The sequence below is a fragment of the Phaeoacremonium minimum genome (assembly GCF_000392275.1).
Source record: "Phaeoacremonium minimum UCRPA7 unplaced genomic scaffold PA7_03_scaffold_496, whole genome shotgun sequence".
NCBI lineage: Eukaryota > Fungi > Ascomycota > Sordariomycetes > Togniniales > Togniniaceae > Phaeoacremonium > Phaeoacremonium minimum.
In genome coordinates this window covers 528430-545983 of record NW_006921398.1, presented here as the reverse complement: position 1 = coordinate 545983, position 17554 = coordinate 528430, and the positions used below count along the sequence as shown (strand labels likewise).

Genomic DNA, 17554 nt, shown 5'->3' with positions numbered 1-17554 from the left:
GACGGTTGAGCCCCGGCGCCACCACCACCCATCGGTGGGAGATTGAGAGCCATGATGGGCCAGACAGCCAGTTATCGGCGTCAACCGGCTCTCAAGATTCGTCTACGGTGATGATGAACAGTCGGTTGTTTTCGTGGGATCACAGGGAAAGGTAGAAGGAAGTAGTTTCTGAAGGCGTTTTCCAAACAAACGGAAGGTCCTCCTGTGTTAGTGTTGCTGGCGGGCGGCTTGAGCAAGGAAACGCCAATGAACCGAGACAATGTACACAACCCCGAAACGAATGTGATATACAAAAGACCAAACGAGCGTCAAGGGAAGCGGATTGAGAGAAGAAAGATGCAAAAGACCAGCCTTGTTTGAGGCCTGTGAGGTGTTGCTAAGCGTACAACCACTTTTCAAGGAGATTCCTTGACATGGACAGAGGAGCCCGGTAGAGCGAGTTTCCTGGCTCCTACGGCGGTCGAATCGAACCGCTTGTGCAGGACTAATACGAAGTACCTTTTTTCCCTCTCTGCATTCAGGGGCACATCGAGCCTCCCATCGCACAGTCCAGTGGGTACGGTGCTACATTTAGCCACCAGGCCATTGGGTTTAGTGAAGTCTTAGCATTTGATTTGCAGTGAGATTTCATGATCACGGGCCAGGTAGGCCATCTTCTACCAGGAATGCCATGGAAAGGCCGGGTAGCCTACGACGGCGTCGCTATCCTCTCCTTACCTTCGAGGCTAGTGATTGAATGACAGCCGCCAAAGAGACCCCTTCAAGTCGACCATGGCGAAGAATACACAAGACGAGCCCCATCTGCAGCCAGGCTCTTGAAGGACTCAATTCTTGGTTTGGACGTCTCGAAAGCAGGCCGTGGGTGCAGATTGGGACGATTTGGCGTTGCAATTGCCCCACAAGCACATCTTTTTCCGCTGCTCGCCTGCCGGCACGGTTGCATCCTCCCCGGGCGATTGGCGCGACTTATGACAACATCGCCGCAGGGGCTGGCTACCTGGCATGGATGAGTGGGATTGGCATTCAAAGCTCGTGTTATGTTCTTCACACTGTGCCGTAGTCTGCGGTAACTCTGCACTTCGGCATACTCTCGATTGTGGGTTGAGCGGAGTTGAGAGGTGAGTGGAGGTGAAGAGAGAGAATAGATCTCTTCAGATCGATCTGTGAACACCTTCTCCCTTCTCCTACATTGACTGACGTCTTGTCTTCGCCATGATGGGTTCCCCAGCTTGCTATTTATTAGCACACTGACGGCGCCATTACCAGTCGGACGATTTTGCTGAAATGTCTTAGGCATAGCACATGCCTCCACTTCTTCGGGCGCTTCGCGGGCCTGATGCTGCAGGAGCATTGCATGAACCCCTGAAATTGCACCTTTGGTTGGATTTTTTCGAGGACTGTTCGAACTTCTCACAGCGAGCTCCTAGGCTTCGCAGCCATGCATGCCATTTGCACATCTTCCAGGTCCTTCGACCATCATTGAAAGGTTCTGTCTCTTGATATCATCTTCTGGAGAACTAGATCAGGCTGCACTAGCAGTATTTGCCGGATCTTCCTGTAGTGCCCGTTATTAGGGTAGGGCATGTCTTAGGACAACCCTTGCTTTGAGACATGACGATGCCGCTGCATTCCTCCCTCACCTCGTATTCACCAATTCCTCGGGTCGCACGCCGGAGAAGGAAAGCTTGTAGACTCGCACACAGATAATCGGTATTCACCAGAGGTCTTTCTGTTGCGTGAATGTCGTGCGAGTCGCGTTGAATTGAAGCCAATCGATTACAAAGAAAACAATCACCTACTTTGAATAACTGGGGAAGAAGACAAAACTTGCTCCTGTGGTGGCACAGCACTTCTCCGGCTGCTCAACCTTATGCACACAGTGTCCCGCATTTTTGAGAGACTGCACGTGTTGATCCACAGTAGCATGACAGCTTTTCCTTGAGCACCGCAGTGACTTGAGGGTACGGTACCTGCGAGTACGATCTTTTGCCACTGGACTGGCGTGTTTGTTTTTGTTGGCGCCCGTCGGCATGTGAGTTGGCGGGCGGCCTGGCTGGCTGGCTGGCTTGTTTGAGGTCCGCCTGTCAGCTCGCGTTGGTTGCCCTTTCGTATGCGGTGCTCTGGTGCACTGCCCGCCCACCAAAAGACGCCATTCCGATTCTCTATCCTGCGTCTCTCCCGTCACCATTGAACGAATACTGGAGCTTTATCAGGTTCGATTTGGTGAGACACAATGTCAAATGATGGGAAGAAAAAGCCATAATTCTGAGGACACCAGGCGTTGAACAATAGCGAGACCGAAAAGCGCTGAGAGCAACAGTGTGGCCCGCCATAGCGATCCCCTTTTCAGGGACTTGCTGGCCTCACGCCTTAGGGACCCCCAGGGACCTACCTTATGCAATGTTAAGGTGGTGGTGGCCTCGTACGGGCAAGAAACTTGTTGGATGGTGGGGCGTGTAGGTGCTTCGAGAATCGCTCGTATTCCTTGCCTGCGACCCGCCTTTGCTCTGTATTTTTAGCTGACGGACAATGCTAGCTGAGCTTCAAGGTTGCGGCTGACCCCGAAAGAACCTTAACAGATGGGAAGCTGTCAGAATGCGGGACAGTGTTTTGCTGAAAGCTTGGCGGCAATATGCACGGTGCGTGTTTCCATCAGTAGCCTGCATTCATGGTGAGCTGTTGCTAGTGTACAGTGCCTTCGGACTGAAGATTCACGGACCCGAGTTCATCTCGTTAACGTTATTGTTAAGCTCTGTTCCCCGGAGTGACAACCCACCAGAACGGCTCTTTTAGTCGGGAGCGACCCCGTTGGCTAGTTCCAGAAAAACATCACAAGCGTGGCTGCACTTGAAGCTCAATCGCCCGCCGTATGGTACTTGTCTCTTCACCATGCACTTGTGCGAGACCAGGGTGTCCCCCAGCGTTTGCTGGACTGTACTGTGTGTGCCGGGAGTGGTGAACATTTCGGCTCGGGGTCGTCCCAGTGTCTTTTCATGATTGTCATTCCTTGCCTTGGTTTACTGGTCCGTTCTGCTTCGCTCTGCCCTGCATTCTGAAGTGTCGTTTTCTTTGGTGACCTTCGTTCTCCTTCTCGTACCCTTCCTCTCCACCATTCTCAACCCCCTCACTCGCTCTGGTGGGTTTTCTTCCTATCTTGTTTCGTCCTTCGTTTGGGTTTTTCGAGTTTCAAGTCTCCTCCAGCTTGGGGAAAAGGAGCAGCCAAATCGAGCACGCGTTGCTCAGCGACCTTCCCGCACCCCCCTCGATCCCGTACGCCACCACGCTGCACGAACAACCCGACATTCGCTCGCTATCGATCATCCTTCTATATCTTTAGTTCGATTATAGGCAGACCACTCGTTGTCTCCCCGGGAACCGTCGTGACCATAAACCTCAAACTGTGCAATCCTCAACCTCGAACATTTGCCCCGGGTTCTCTCAACACCGTGATACGTCCTGAAGGGCGTCACGAGAATATACCTTTCAACATGGCGAACCGCATGTCAATGTACTCGGTGGCCTCGGAGTCTATGGGCGGACCTCGAGGTGTCGGACAGCAGTCAAGCCAAGTCTCGACCACAACGCTGTTGAATGTGACACACAATGCCTACCTCTCTTCACAAGCCTACCGTCTCGATGCCGGAACCAGCCTGGTTGTGAATACCTGGCTCACGGCTGCCCAAGCCGGTCCAGATGGCAAGGCAGGTGGAACAATTGACCCAACTCTCGCTGCTCGAGCTTGGGAACATGCTCGAAGGCGAGCCGAAGATGGCTGCATTATACTAGGGTAAGTCTACGTGAAGTCCTGTAAGGATTCGAAGATCGTCTAACAGCTTGATTCCAGCTCTCTGCACACATCTACACCCTCAGTCTTGACACCGTTCCTGTCATCCCTCCCCATGTCCCTTCCGTCGTCTCTCTTCAAAGCCCTCGAAGCTATCCAGCCGTTTATTCGATGCGTAACGCCATACAACCCTTCGACACCTCGTCAAACTGCTCTAGGCGTCACATTGACGCTTAATCTGGCTGGCAATCTACAAGCAGCCAGCCTGGCTCTCGCGCAAGGAGGAATTGACACTGACAGGGGCCTCCTCAACATTCCACCGGAGGCCGGATACCGAGCTTTCGATGTCTTCTATTATCTCCTCACATCTGCCTCCACTCCCGCGGAGCGAGAGTTTCTCGGTTTGCGATCTGCTTCAAGCTATGCATTGCTAGCGAGATCTGGCACCTACAATCCTCCCTCATATCTCCCTACTGCAGACGATGGTGCCGCCGCTGACGACTTCCGGGCTGCCCTAAAGGAGATTGGCATCAAGGGTTCGGCTCATCGAAACTTCATATCGACACTTGCTGGCCTCCTTAAGCTTGGAAATACTCTCGACTACGAGCTCGACGAGGATGCTCTGGACGAGATCTGTGAGGATGTTAGTGGCTTGCTCGGCATGGAGCCCGAGGTCCTTGCCAGACAATGCACCACGGACGACAGGAAGACTTTCATCGGTGGTCTATATGAGGCTTTGGTCGACTGGGTCATCACAAAGGCAAACGATGCCATTTCCGCACAAATGCTTCGGATCCGCGATGGAGACGAAAGCGACGGCGGTGCGCGCACGCCAAACTCTAATGAGGACACTGGCGATACTGTTTGTATCACTATTCTTGACATCCCTGATCCGACTTTGGGTAAGGCTGTAGCTATGCGTGGCATTTTCGACGATACCCTGGGCATCAATGCCGAGATGAAGCAGGACGGAGTTGAAGTTCCCGCTGCGGGAAGCTCCGTTCTCCGTGAGATGCAGAATGCTGTTTCTGAAGTCGCACCCGAACTGGGAATCATGACTGGTCCAACTGGTCGGGAGAGGCAGCACATCCTCGAGAAGCGAGAAGAGGTGTTAGAGAAGATTGCCTTCAGTGGAGATGAGGACGGCTTCCTCAAGAAGCTTTTGTTCCCTGTGGAAGGCCAAGGCATCAATCTCGGCCGAAATGCTAGATTAGATCTTGCATCTGTCCTAAGCAGCAGCCGCGTTTGGTATCACCTGTCAATCCATCCGACCGATGAGTCGCCTGCTAGTCTGGCTGCCTTGCCGTCTGTCACCTCGGCGTGGTCCGCAGGCACAGTGTCTCGTCAACTTCGCTCCTGGCGTCTGCCAGAATGGGCGAACAGACGCAACAAGAACCTGGACTTTACAGCTGATTTCGACCTTGAAGAATTGGCCCAGCGTTATCAGGTACTTGGCTGCAAGGACGGCAAAGATGGCATCGAAAGCTGGGTTCTAGAACGTGGTTGGAGCAACGGTGAGGTCGTTGTTGGCCACGAGCGTGTTTGGATGCACGAAAACGCCTGGTGGGAGGCAGAGAGCATGCTTGATCTCAAGCCTAGCCAGGCTAATAACCTACCCGGCATGGGCAACGTGATGCTCGCCCCAGCCTTGGAGTCAGGATATTCCGCCAACGGAAGCGGCTATTTCAATCAAACCCCTTTCGCAGACCCGACGCCCTCGGACAGTCGAGAGCAGCTGTTCCACCAAAGAAATCGAAGCCAGAGCACTTTGCTTGGGCCAGCTACACGTGCCGCACCTTCAATCGCTCCATCGGCGATGCGTAACGTCAGCGCAGGAGACTATGGCCTTGGTCCTAAAGGCGACGACCGCCGCGGTCAAGTATACTTCAACAGCGAAGGTGAATTTGTTGGCAGTCTAGACCCTGAGCTTGCCAACGGCAAGTCAATCGAAGAGCAGCCAATTACTGCATCACGACGAATCTGGGTTGCATTTGTCTGGGCAATGACATTCTGGATCCCCTCTCCTCTTCTACGTTATGTTGGACGTATGAAGCGTCCTGATGTCAGGATGGCTTGGAGAGAAAAGGTTGTCCTCTGCTTTCTAATTCTCTTGATCAATGCCCTGATCGTTTTCTGGATTGTCGCATTCGGCCGTTTGCTTTGCCCTAATTTCGACAAGGCCTGGGCTCAGAAAGAGGTCGCAAAGCACCAGGGTGATAACGACTTCTGGGTCAGCATCCACGGCCGGGTCTACGATATCTCGAAGTTCTGGAAACTGCAGCACAGTGACAGCAATATCGAGACTACCAAAGATAACATGCAGCCGTTCGCTGGTATGAATCTGGATGAGTATTTTGTCGCTCCTCTGACCGTTACCTGTCGAGGTCTTGGTATTACGCAGGAGATGCAGCTCCAGGCGAATACTACCGTAGAATACCCGGAAGGTCTCCATACCTCAGGATACTATCAGGCTGATACCACAACGGCACTGCGACAAGAGAGCTGGTACAAGGACGTTTTTGAGCCAGCCATCAAGGAGTATTACAAGGGCGACCTTGTATGGAAGACCAAGGATGTTAAGTCCGATGGGCAGGATAATAATCATGAATGGTTCATCTATGATGGCCACATCTACGACCTCACTGATTACTTCTACACGTTGAAGTTGATGAACAACCTTGCCAAGTACGAGTTCTTGAACACTGATTTGACGGACGCTGTCAAGAAGAATCCGGGCTTGGATCTTACAGAGTCGTGGACAAAGATCCTCAGAGACGCTGCAGGCAATTCAACAGAGACTGCCAATATCCAAAACAGCATTCACTGCATCCAGAACGCCTTTTATGTCGGCATTCCCGATTTCCGGGACTCAGCAAGATGTCAGGTTAACAATTACATTCTTCTGGCCTTCACCATCCTCCTGTGCACTGTCATCTTGGTCAAATTCTTGTCCGCCTTGCAATTTGGTTCGAAGAGACGTCCGGCCCCTCAAGACAAATTCGTTATCTGCCAGGTTCCTGCATACACTGAAGGAGAAGATTCGCTCAGGAAGGCTCTTGACTCCCTTACTGCTCTTCAGTATGACAACAAGCGCAAGCTGATCTGCGTCATCTGTGATGGTGTCATCGTCGGTGCTGGAAACGACCGCCCAACCCCCAAGATTGTCTTGGATATCCTTGGCGTGGACCCTAAGGTCGACCCTCCTGCACTGCCCTTCAAGTCTGTCGGAACTGGTAGCGAGCAACTCAACTACGGAAAGGTGTACTCGGGTCTCTACGAGTATGAGGGCAACGTTGTCCCATACATCGTGGTTGTAAAGGTCGGCAAAGAATCTGAGGCCACCAAGAGCAAGCCTGGCAATCGTGGCAAGCGTGACTCGCAGATCCTGCTGATGAGCTTCCTTAACCGTGTCCACCACCGCGCTCCTATGAACCCCCTAGAGCTGGAGATGTTCCACCAGATCAACAACGTCATTGGCGTTGATCCTGAGCTGTACGAATACATGTTGATGGTCGATGCGGATACTTGCGTTCGCGAAGATTCACTCAACAGACTGGTTGCTGCCTGCGCCAATGATGCTAAGATTGCGGGTATCTGCGGCGAGACCAGCTTGCAGAACGAGGAACGGTCATGGTGGACCATGATTCAAGTCTATGAATACTTCATCTCTCATCACATGGCGAAGGCTTTCGAGTCCCTCTTCGGTAGCGTCACGTGTTTGCCTGGCTGGTAAGTTTTTGTTCTAATTAACATGACACAACATGCTGACTTGGCACAGTTTCTCCATGTATCGTCTCAGAACAGCTGACAGAGGGAAGCCTCTCATCATCGCAGACGATGTTATCAGAGAGTATAGTGATTGTCAAGTTGACACTCTTCACAAGAAGAACTTGTTATCCCTGGGTGAAGATCGTTTCCTGACCACTCTCATGACCAAGAACTTCCCTCACATGTCATACAAGTTTATCCCCGATGCCTATTGTCAAACAGCAGCACCCGAGAAGTGGAGTGTTCTGCTATCACAACGTCGACGATGGATCAACTCTACTATCCACAACCTTGTCGAACTGATGTGGCTCAAGGAGATGTGCGGCTTCTGCTGTTTCAGTATGAGATTCGTCGTCTTCATTGATCTCACCGGTACCATCATTCTACCTGCCACCACCGTCTATCTTGGCTATCTCATCTACAACGTTGCAACCAACCAAGGCCAATTCCCCATGTTCTCCATCGTTATCTTGGCAGCGGTGTACGGTCTCCAGGCTATCATCTTCATCTTGAAGAGACAATGGCAGCATGTAGGGTGGATGATCATTTACATCCTCGCCTTCCCTATCTACTCTTTCATTCTCCCCATCTACTCTTTCTGGAACCAAGACAACTTCTCCTGGGGTAACACGCGTATCGTCATTGGAGAGAAGGGCAAGAAGCAGATTGTTGCCGTGGATGACGAAGGCTTTGACCCGAGAAGCATCCCTCTCCAGCGGTGGGACGACTATGCTATCTCGAACAATCTCCCTGGCCGACGAGGCGGTCACTCTGAGAAGATGCATGACCAAATCTACGACGAGTCATATGAGCTTGACGATATGAAGTCCGTCTACTCGTCTGTCCGCCAAGCCTCCATTCTCACCGGCCTTCCCGGCCGTGGTGCTGGAGCCTACATGCCACCTCAATCCCCTGCACCATTTCAAGGCCCCGGCGCCATGAGCCGCCAGTCCACCTTCACCACTCCGTTTGCGGACCATCCCATGCACCGTCAGTCCGTGGCGTCAATGGGAACTGGCATCCATGACATTCAGCGGTCTCCCTATCAGGACTACCCCAGCCAAGGCATACGGCCTAGCATGTCCAACCTCCGCGCCGTAAGCAACACATCGCCGGGTCTTGGCGCCACGCCCCGCGCTTCCACTGTCCTTGGGTACTCTGGCGGTGCGCGCCCGCCTATGGGCGCCTCAGAGGCAGCTCACCAGTCCGTCCTCTCCTTTGACTTCCAGCGCGGCAACGCCGGCCCTGACGACTTCGCCATCGTCGATGCCATCCAGGCCGTGCTCCGCGAGGTCGACCTCGACACCGTGACTAAGAAGCAGGTGCGCGCCTTGGTCGAGCAGAGGCTGCAGACGGAGCTGGTCGGCGAGAGGAGGACGTTCATGGACCGACAGATTGATAATGAGCTGGCCAACATGTAAAGACGGCGTTGTTTGCAATGTTGTTAAGTCATCTATTTGTTTGATCATCCATTCCTTCCAGTACATTATTTAGGGCCATGTACAGCAGCAAGCAAGCAGGCGGCGATCACGTGTGATGAGGTGTCTCTCTATCGGGACAAGTTTTAAAAAGGATCAAGCAAAATATGTGCTGGCGTTTACGTCTGTTTGTTTATAGATATTACTCGGGTGTATCCGAGAGGTAATAATTGCATGCTGGGGCCGGCTCAGGATGTCAAGCCATGAGCTCCAAACGATTGAAAGATCAATCGTCATCGTCACATTCATACTTGGGTAATCACCAGGCCTCGGCGCAGATAATCAATTGTATATTCTATGTTCAATTTTGACGTCTCCTGACTCGTTACTTATGTGCTTGTTGAGTTTGAGCGGTTGTGTTCTGCCTATGATGAACCTCAGCATATATCACTCCAGCCGATGACAAATTGAAGATGATTATGAAAAAGGGCGACTCACTCTATCTTACCAACGCCCTTGAGTCTAAGGTAGACGTCTGTTCCCCAGCCGTACAGGCTCTGCACGGCGATGCCCCCGCCAAAATACTCGGCATAAGCCCTGCTCAGGGGCAGACCGTACCCCAAGCCCGCGATGGAGCTTTGCCCATTGTTTGCATTCGAGATCACGTTCAGCGCATCGATGCTGCCGCCCGGGACGTCGTCCTCCTCGGAGAAGGTCGTGAACGAATACGACCAGATGTTGGGCAGCACCTCCGGGCTGATGCCGCCGCCCCGGTCCCTGATGCGGATCGTCACGCCCGGCGCGTTGTCGTCCAGCGGTCGGATCGCGTCCGCCTTGAACACGCCGCGGTCCTCCCTGGGCGGGTCCAGCCGCACCGAGCCCGAGCCGCCCTGGTCGTGGCGGTGCTGCGGCAGGGGGTTCGGGGGCTCGGGGGCGATGGTGACGACGACCGTCTCCTTGTTCATGCGGCTCTCGACGGTGGCGCGGAAGGCGTTCTTGAGCAGCTCGGTGACGATGTACTCGAGGTGCATGGGGACGGACGCGAACGTGGTGTCGGGCTCGCCGTCGATGAGCCAGTCCGGGCGCACGCCGTACTTGAGCTCGCAGATGTCCGCGACGAAGCCGCCGCAGCTGTTGATGATGTCGGCCGGCCGCAGGGCCGTGTCGATGACGCCGATGTACGAGGGGTGGTCCGGGCAGGGCGTCGGCGAGGCCTGCGGGTCAAAGTGCGGCTGGCTGCTGAAGTGCAGCGCAATGTGCTGCTCGGCGATCAGCCGCGTGCCGATGCGCGCCCGCAGGTGCTCGTCGAGGAACCGCGTCACCTCCGCCGGCGAGATGTACTTGCGGCACTCGAGGAAGCCGCGCGCCAGGATCGGGATCGTGTCCGTGTGCGTCGCCACCAGCTCAGCGAGCACCTCGGTGAAGCGGATCTCGTCCTCGAGGTTCGAGATGGTGCGCTCCTTCCAGGGCAGCAGGGTCGACAGCGAGTGCTGGTAGTTGTTGTAGATCCTGCTGATGTTTGGGTTCGAAACAACTATGTAAGGCAAATTCCGTAGAGCTTGAATGCGGTGCGCAAGTCGGATAGGCAGGAGAGATAGAGTGAAGCGCGCAGAGGAGAGGAGTGCCTCTGCAGAAAGCGGTGGGCGGCCATGCCTGCGTGTGTTAGTCGAGTCGCGAATATCGAGATTGTCCTGCTGTTGCTGCATTGGCAGCATTGAAAGGGCTATTTAAGCTTACTTGACTAGGTCAGCTAGACTCAGGGGGTGCAGAGGCTGCTTTGCAAGGCGTGGGACATCGTCGTCGTGGAAGAACGGTGGGTAGTGGGAGGAGGATGTTGATGTGGGATGATGCTTATTGTGAGGATGGTGAGCTGCAGAATAGGCTCTGGCGGCGGTGAAAAGTGGAATTGAGGCTCGTGAAGTGCGGAGGCACCTCAGTGGCCTTGAGACGCATCTCATCTCGGCATTTTCAATTGCAACGACCGCGTTGTTGTTGAAGAGAGTTGGGACGAACAAGGCTCTACTTGAAGAGAGTTATGAGTAATGCAGGAAGCTGTCAGGCATGGCACGGCCCACGCCGTATGATCTCACTGAAACCCCCCACCTTCTCAGAGGCAAGGTCCGCTGATGATCAATCTGTGGCCTTGCATTGGTGGGGAGTACGGCCTTTCACTGGTCAACCTCAAGAGCTACTCACCTCACTTACACGGGCACTCTGTGATACTCTCTAGAATCCTCATAAACTAACCTCTAATCCATTGCTTATGCTAGATACCATCTTTTCAGACTTCGAACTCCTGCAAGCATAAATGACTTTTCTGTTCTTATCCAGAAACGCCAGACTCATTGCACACCATCCTTCCCCCTCTCTCATCTACTAATCCTCAGCGTGGCACGCCAACTCATCATGTATGTCTCCACCACATTCACCTATGCTCCTGTGAGTATCCGAGGCTTATGCCTCTCCTTTTCAGAGGTGGCTGTGGTTTGAAATCCATCGTAGGGAGTTATTGACCTGTAGACAAGCTTGTTACTTGTTAATTGGTGGGTCTGCTTAACCAAGACGCGATGTTGGTCATGAGTGTAAGGATCCCTGAGATAATGCTGGATAAAAGAGATCCAAATACTTCCAGACCTCTCTGCAGTCTTTGCCGGTAAATAATGTCCTCGCCTAGAGCAACAATGATGGCAGTGAGCATCATGCCGAGGTCCATAAGAATAGGTGCGTACACCAACAACATGTCGTTTGCTATGGCGAATAGATAGCTTGCTGCAGCAACAATGATCACGGAAACGACAGTAAAAAGCCCGATGCCCCTGTCCAAAATAATGTGTCAAAGTCTGATGGGTGAGCTGGCAGCGTATGTTACCTTCAGTAGACAATCTCCCACCTCAAGGCCGAAGGTATTCAGTCCGACCGAGAGGAAGGTGAAGAGAAGCCAGATAGGAAGGGACTGAAGAGGGTAGACTGTGATACAAACGCAAAACCAAATAAATATAAGAAAACGCACCACCATGACTAGAGACTATAGATCGGACACAGATAGGTGAGGAGCGTGGAAAGGAGCTACAAAAGTCAACAATCGTTCCGGTCAGATCTGCACTACCAAAGCATGGGTGTTAACCCTCACTAAAATGTTAGCAGAAGTGAGGGATGTCGTGTGATGAAGCTCGAACCCGCTGGGTAGGCTGTGTTTCGCGGTTTCATCGAGGATATCTTCCATCAGGCATATCATGCTTCAAGCAGGCCAATAATATAATGGCTGAGGAGACATGTGCATCTCTTGGCATGTTGGTGCTGTTTATTGAAGTTTTCTAGTGAGCACTACGATGTGCCGTAGTCTCGATATGTTACATCTTAGGAAAATGATAGCCTTAGTAGGTTTATAGCAGCAGCTGGCCACATGCTTGCTGTAATGAGATTCACTTCACGCGGCAATGATTGAAGTTCTGAATGTATGATTCGAAGCGTAGTCTACGGTATCTCTAAAATGTAGTTGAAAAGACGTCGTAACTCGGAATCGCCATCATTCTCCTATGCCCGTCGGCCGTCCCCCGCACGCTCTTCACAGTAACACCGTCGGTAGCCGAGGTATCGGTCGATGGATGTCTAACTCATTGGGTGCGGACCTCTTGGTCGAGCTCAACAGCCTTGACGTGCTCGTGGCTCTCGAGAGTTGAGATGGAGTCCTGGGGGAAAGAGACGCTGTATCCCAGTCAGATAACATTCGCGCATGCGATGACACCCGATGAGGAGCCTGGATAGGTGGCAGAAGGGGTCCTTACGAGAAGCCCTTGATCAGGGAGTATTCATGACCGATCTTGCCGCCCTGGTCGGTGGCATGCTTCTTGGCACTGGATAAGAGAGATAGAGTCAGCTCGCCGTCGTTGTTGTGTTCGGAGGATTGTCAATCAATGGATGCTGCGCTTACGCCTCGACCTGCTCGGGGGTGGCATCGTCTTTGCAAGTGACCTGGCAGTTCACGGTTAGCTGGCCATGCCGAAGAATAAGGCGGTAGAAGAGCATCATCTCACAATGTAGGAAGGCATGTTTGCTGAATGTGAAGTGTGAGATGGTGTGGTGGAGGTGTTGATGTTGATGAGGGGTTGCTTGGATAGAGGGCGGGAACTGGGCAAGGGTGGCTTTAAGCTTGTTCTTATACGAATGGGCATGTCAGACGAGAACCTCCCTAAGGTGACGCGCCAGCCAGTAGAGAGTCCCTATTAAGCTCAAACGTCCAGTACAAAGTGGAGGAGGCCTCGTGCAGTGGGATGGGATGAGCCAGGCAATGGGTTACGTCATTCCAAACTTGCAGCGCCAGGAATTGGAACTTAGGGGCCATCTTCTCCTTCTGAGACAGCAACCATTACGGCTCTTCACTCTAATTCCTTGCGCAATGCGTAAAATCATCCTCGTGACGGTTCGCTTGAATCAGCCCAATCGACCAGTAGAATGACTTCTGAGGCTATCTCTCTATTAGGAAGGACTGAAGAACAGTGAAGGCATCATGATCATTCGAAGTGCAGCCATCTGAAATTGCCGTGCTTGGGTCCATCTTGTGGTCAGTGGGTCAAGAGTAGACAGAGCACTTCTGCTCTCTTCACAATGTGACAGTATGAACAATAAATTCATCAGGGTTCACGATGACTCTATTGACTATCGGCTGTACACGCGGCATCAGACACCAGCTATTGCGTACGATCTCTTCTTCCATGCGTGCTGCACATCATCTTGCAGAGAAAACGCCATCGCGTACAGTAGACCAGCCCCGCCTGAGCCACCCTGGAAGATGTGCTGATTCTAGCGGGGTAGCCTGGCTGCTTAGCGCATCCGTCTTATCGATAGCGATAAGGCGATAAGTCCGTTTCCCGCAAAAATTCTTTTTACACTGGCCGCCAACATAGAGATAGTTTCTCAAATGCTCCAGGGCGGTGGAAAGCGTTTGAGTTGTGCCAGTCGCAGATAAAATTCTGCGCTCTCCAAAAGCCATGGACGACTCGGCGCATAAACCCCATCGAAAGCCGAAGGAGAAGAAGAAACACTCTGGTGAGTTATCATGAAGAATCTGAATTGGGAATAGGCACCATAGCTAACCTTACTTCCTTCCAGGACCGAACCCCAAGGCTTTCGCCGTCTCAAACCCAGGAAAACTCCAAAGACAAGCTGCCAGGTCGCATGACGTACGTCAATGATCAATTGCTAAACATCTACAAACTTAAGCTAACCTGAATCTAGATCAAAGAGAAGCGTCTCCATGTCCCTCTCGTCGACAGACTCCCCGACGAACCCCCACCGCGACTCGTCACCATCGTGGGACCCCCCGGCGTGGGCAAGACGACCCTGCTCAAGTCCCTCATCCGGCGCTATGCAAAAGAAACAATCACCGACCCCCAGGGGCCCATCACAATCGTCACCTCCAAGAAGCAGCGGCTGACCTTCATCGAGTGTCCCAATGAGCTCGAGGCCATGGTGGACATTGCCAAGGTCGCAGACATTGTGCTGCTCATGATTGACGGCAACTACGGCTTTGAGATGGAGACTATGGAGTTTCTCAACATTCTGGCCGCTACGGGTATGCCTGGCAATGTCTTTGGCATTCTGACACATCTTGACCTGTTCCGGAAACCCCAGGCTTTGAAGGATGCGAAGAAGCGGCTTAAACACAGGTTGTGGAGTGAACTGTACCAAGGCGCCCATCTGTTCTATCTCTCGGGAGTCATCAATGGACGGTACCCTGACCGCGAGATTCACAACTTGTCACGCTTCCTTTCGGTTATGAAGAACCCGCGGCCGCTGGTCTGGAGAAACTCGCACCCCTACGCGATCATTGACAGCTACCGAGACATCACCCACCCCACGAAGATAGAGGAGGATGAGAAGTGCGATCGATCCATAGTATTATCTGGCTATCTACGAGGCACCAACTTCTCCGCCCAAGGGCAGAGGATACATGTTCCTGGCCTTGGCGACTTCACGGTTGCAAGCATGGAGGCTCTCCCGGATCCCTGTCCGACACCGGCTATGGAGCAAGCACTTGCCAAGGCGTCCGGGAAGACAGGTCGGAGGCGCTTGGACGAGAAGGAGAAGAAGCTCTACGCTCCGATGTCTGACCGCAGCGGCCTGAAAGTGGATGGTGATGCAATCTACATCTACAGTGACAAGGGCTTCACTTTCGATAAGGATGCCCAGGATGTCGAGAGGGGAGAGGGTGAAGAGCTCATCATTGGCTTGCAGTCTGAGAGACGACTACTTGGCCAGACAGAAGATGGCGTCCAGCTTTTCAAAGGTGGTGAGAAGGTCAATAGGGTAGCCGAGGAGGCGGATACCGGCCGCAAGAGCCAAAGACAAGCGCGATTCGCTGAGCGAAACGACTCGGACGAGGAGGAAGAGTTCGAGGATGAAGGGTTTGTCGACGGAGAAGAAGACCTGAACTCCGACGTTGAGACCGAATTCAAGGAAGAGAAGCTTGGCAAGATGTTCCGAAAAGACACGGATAAGAATGGCGAAGAGGACGATGTTGCTTTCGCTGATAGCGACTCCGATCTCGGCTCAATATCAGGGGACGAGGATGCTGAGGAGTCCGACCTGGACGGCGAAGACTTTGACGATGATGAAGAAGGTGCTGCCATTAGGTGGAAGGAGAACATGAAAGAGCGGGCAAAGATGATGCACGGCGGCCGAAAGCCATATCAGCCGGCCGACCTGGCCAGGATGATATATGACATTTCTATTCCCATCAATGATGTGCTACGGAAATGGAAGGGAGAGGATGACAGTGCAGATGAGGAGGAAGAGGAGGAAAACATCGAGGACTCAGATGATGATGCATTCTTCAAGAAGGTCAAGACGGAGAAAGAGGACGACTTCGCCGATGACCGCTCTGTGCCTCTGTTCGACTACGAAGAGCTTGCCTCATACTGGAACGACGAAGATAACGTTGAAGCTTTGAGGCAAAAGTTCACAACGTCAAACCTCCTTGGCGAAGATGGTGATGATGACGAGGAAGGATCAGGCGGATCAGAAGGAGGCGATGAGGACGATGACAATGACGAAGGTGATGGTGTATTTGAAGATCTCGAAACCGGCGAACAACACGGAGCCGTGGAACCAGAGAGTCTAGAGGCTGAGAGAGAAAAGAATGCCCGCAGGAAAGAAGAGCTCAAGCTCCGATTTGAGGAAGAGGATCGGGAAGGCTTTAAGAATGACAAAGCTATCGCTCGGCGGGAAGGCGGCAACGACGAAGAGTTCGGCGAGGACGATTGGTACGATGCACAGAAGGCTCTCATCCAGAAGCAGCTCGACATCAACAAGGCCGAGTACGAGAACCTCGATGAAAGGCAACGGACAGCTGTGGAGGGTTACAAAGCTGGTAAATATGCCAAGATTGTTATCGAGGGCGTGCCGGCAGAGTTTGTCAAGCATTTCAACACGAGAATGCCCATTGTGGTTGGAGGCTTGTCTGCCACTGAGGACCGCTTTGGATTCGTCCAGGTCCGCATCAAGAGGCATCGATGGCACAAGAAAATCCTCAAGACCGGCGATCCACTGATCTTCTCTCTGGGCTGGAGACGGTTCCAGACAATGCCTATCTACAGCATATCTGATTCTCGAACTCGAAACAGAATGCTCAAGTATACCCCAGAGCACATGCACTGCTTCGGTACATTCTACGGGCCTCTCATCGCACCAAACACCGGCTTCGCCTGCTTCCAACATTTCTCCTCTTCCAACCCCGGGTTCCGCATAGCCGCCACCGGCACAGTGCTCAGTGTCGACGAGTCAACCGAGATCGTCAAGAAGCTCAAGCTCACGGGCGCGCCGTACAAGATCTTCAAGAACACCGCCTTCATCAAGGACATGTTCAACTCCTCTCTCGAGATTGCCAAGTTCGAGGGTGCAGCCATCAAGACCGTGTCGGGCATCCGCGGCCAGATCAAGCGCGCGCTGTCCAAGCCCGAGGGCCACTTCCGCGCGACGTTCGAGGACAAGATCCTGCTCAGCGACATTGTCTTCCTGCGCGCCTGGTACCCGATCAAGCCGCACCGCTTCTACAACCCGGTGACGAACCTGATCGGGTGGCAGGGCATGCGGCTGACGGGCGAGGTGCGGCGCGCTGAGGGCGTGGCCACGCCGCAGCAGCGCAACAGCCAGTACCGCAAGATCGAGCGCGCGACGCGCCACTTCAACGCCCTCAAGGTGCCGCGCGCCCTCGCCGCCGAGCTGCCCTTCAAGTCGCAGATCGTCGCGACCAAGCCGCAGAAGAAGCAGACGTACATGCAGAAGCGGGCGGTGGTGCTGGGCGGCGAGGAGCGCAAGGCGCGCGACCTCATGCAGAAGCTGACGACGATCCGCAAGGACGTCGCCGAGAAGCGGCGCCTGAAGAAGGAGGAGAAGCGCGCCGAGTACCGCAAGAAGATCGACGAGATGGAGGAGAAGAAGCAGGCGCGGGAGAAGCGTGAGAGCAAGCAGTTCTGGAGCCGCGAGGGCAAGAAGAGGAGACAGGATGGCGAGGGCGGCGGAGGCGGCAAGAGGAGGAGGTAATGAGAGGGCGTTTCACTAGTATTTTGCAGTATAGCATATAGCA

The 17554-nt window shown here is 53.3% G+C and overlaps 4 protein-coding genes across 4 annotated transcripts; 2 read left to right on the top strand and 2 right to left on the bottom strand.

Annotated features, from left to right (window-relative positions):
* Nucleotides 1–3488: 3488 nt before the first annotated feature.
* Nucleotides 3489–8973, top strand: UCRPA7_6878 (putative chitin synthase protein; the record flags this gene model as incomplete). Its single annotated transcript, XM_007919413.1, has 3 exons — nt 3489–3787; nt 3845–7513; nt 7563–8973. 3 exons carry the CDS (start codon nt 3489–3491, stop codon nt 8971–8973), a joined length of 5379 nt encoding a protein of 1792 aa, XP_007917604.1.
* A 491-nt stretch (nt 8974–9464) lies between these two features.
* UCRPA7_6877 (putative mitochondrial pyruvate dehydrogenase kinase protein) lies at nt 9465–10685 on the bottom strand (the record flags this gene model as incomplete). Its single annotated transcript, XM_007919412.1, has 1 exon — nt 9465–10685. The coding sequence occupies one exon, from the start codon at nt 10683–10685 to the stop codon at nt 9465–9467; it is 1221 nt and encodes a 406-aa protein (XP_007917603.1).
* A 1899-nt stretch (nt 10686–12584) lies between these two features.
* UCRPA7_6876 (putative peptidase inhibitor i9 protein) lies at nt 12585–13019 on the bottom strand (the record flags this gene model as incomplete). Its single annotated transcript, XM_007919411.1, has 4 exons — nt 12585–12675; nt 12756–12824; nt 12902–12942; nt 13005–13019. 4 exons carry the CDS (start codon nt 13017–13019, stop codon nt 12585–12587), a joined length of 216 nt encoding a protein of 71 aa, XP_007917602.1.
* A 939-nt stretch (nt 13020–13958) lies between these two features.
* UCRPA7_6875 (putative gtp binding protein bms1 protein) lies at nt 13959–17511 on the top strand (the record flags this gene model as incomplete). The annotated part of the gene is made up of 3 exons (XM_007919410.1): nt 13959–14016; nt 14080–14150; nt 14206–17511. 3 exons carry the CDS (start codon nt 13959–13961, stop codon nt 17509–17511), a joined length of 3435 nt encoding a protein of 1144 aa, XP_007917601.1.
* Between the last annotated feature and the right edge of the window lie 43 nt (nt 17512–17554).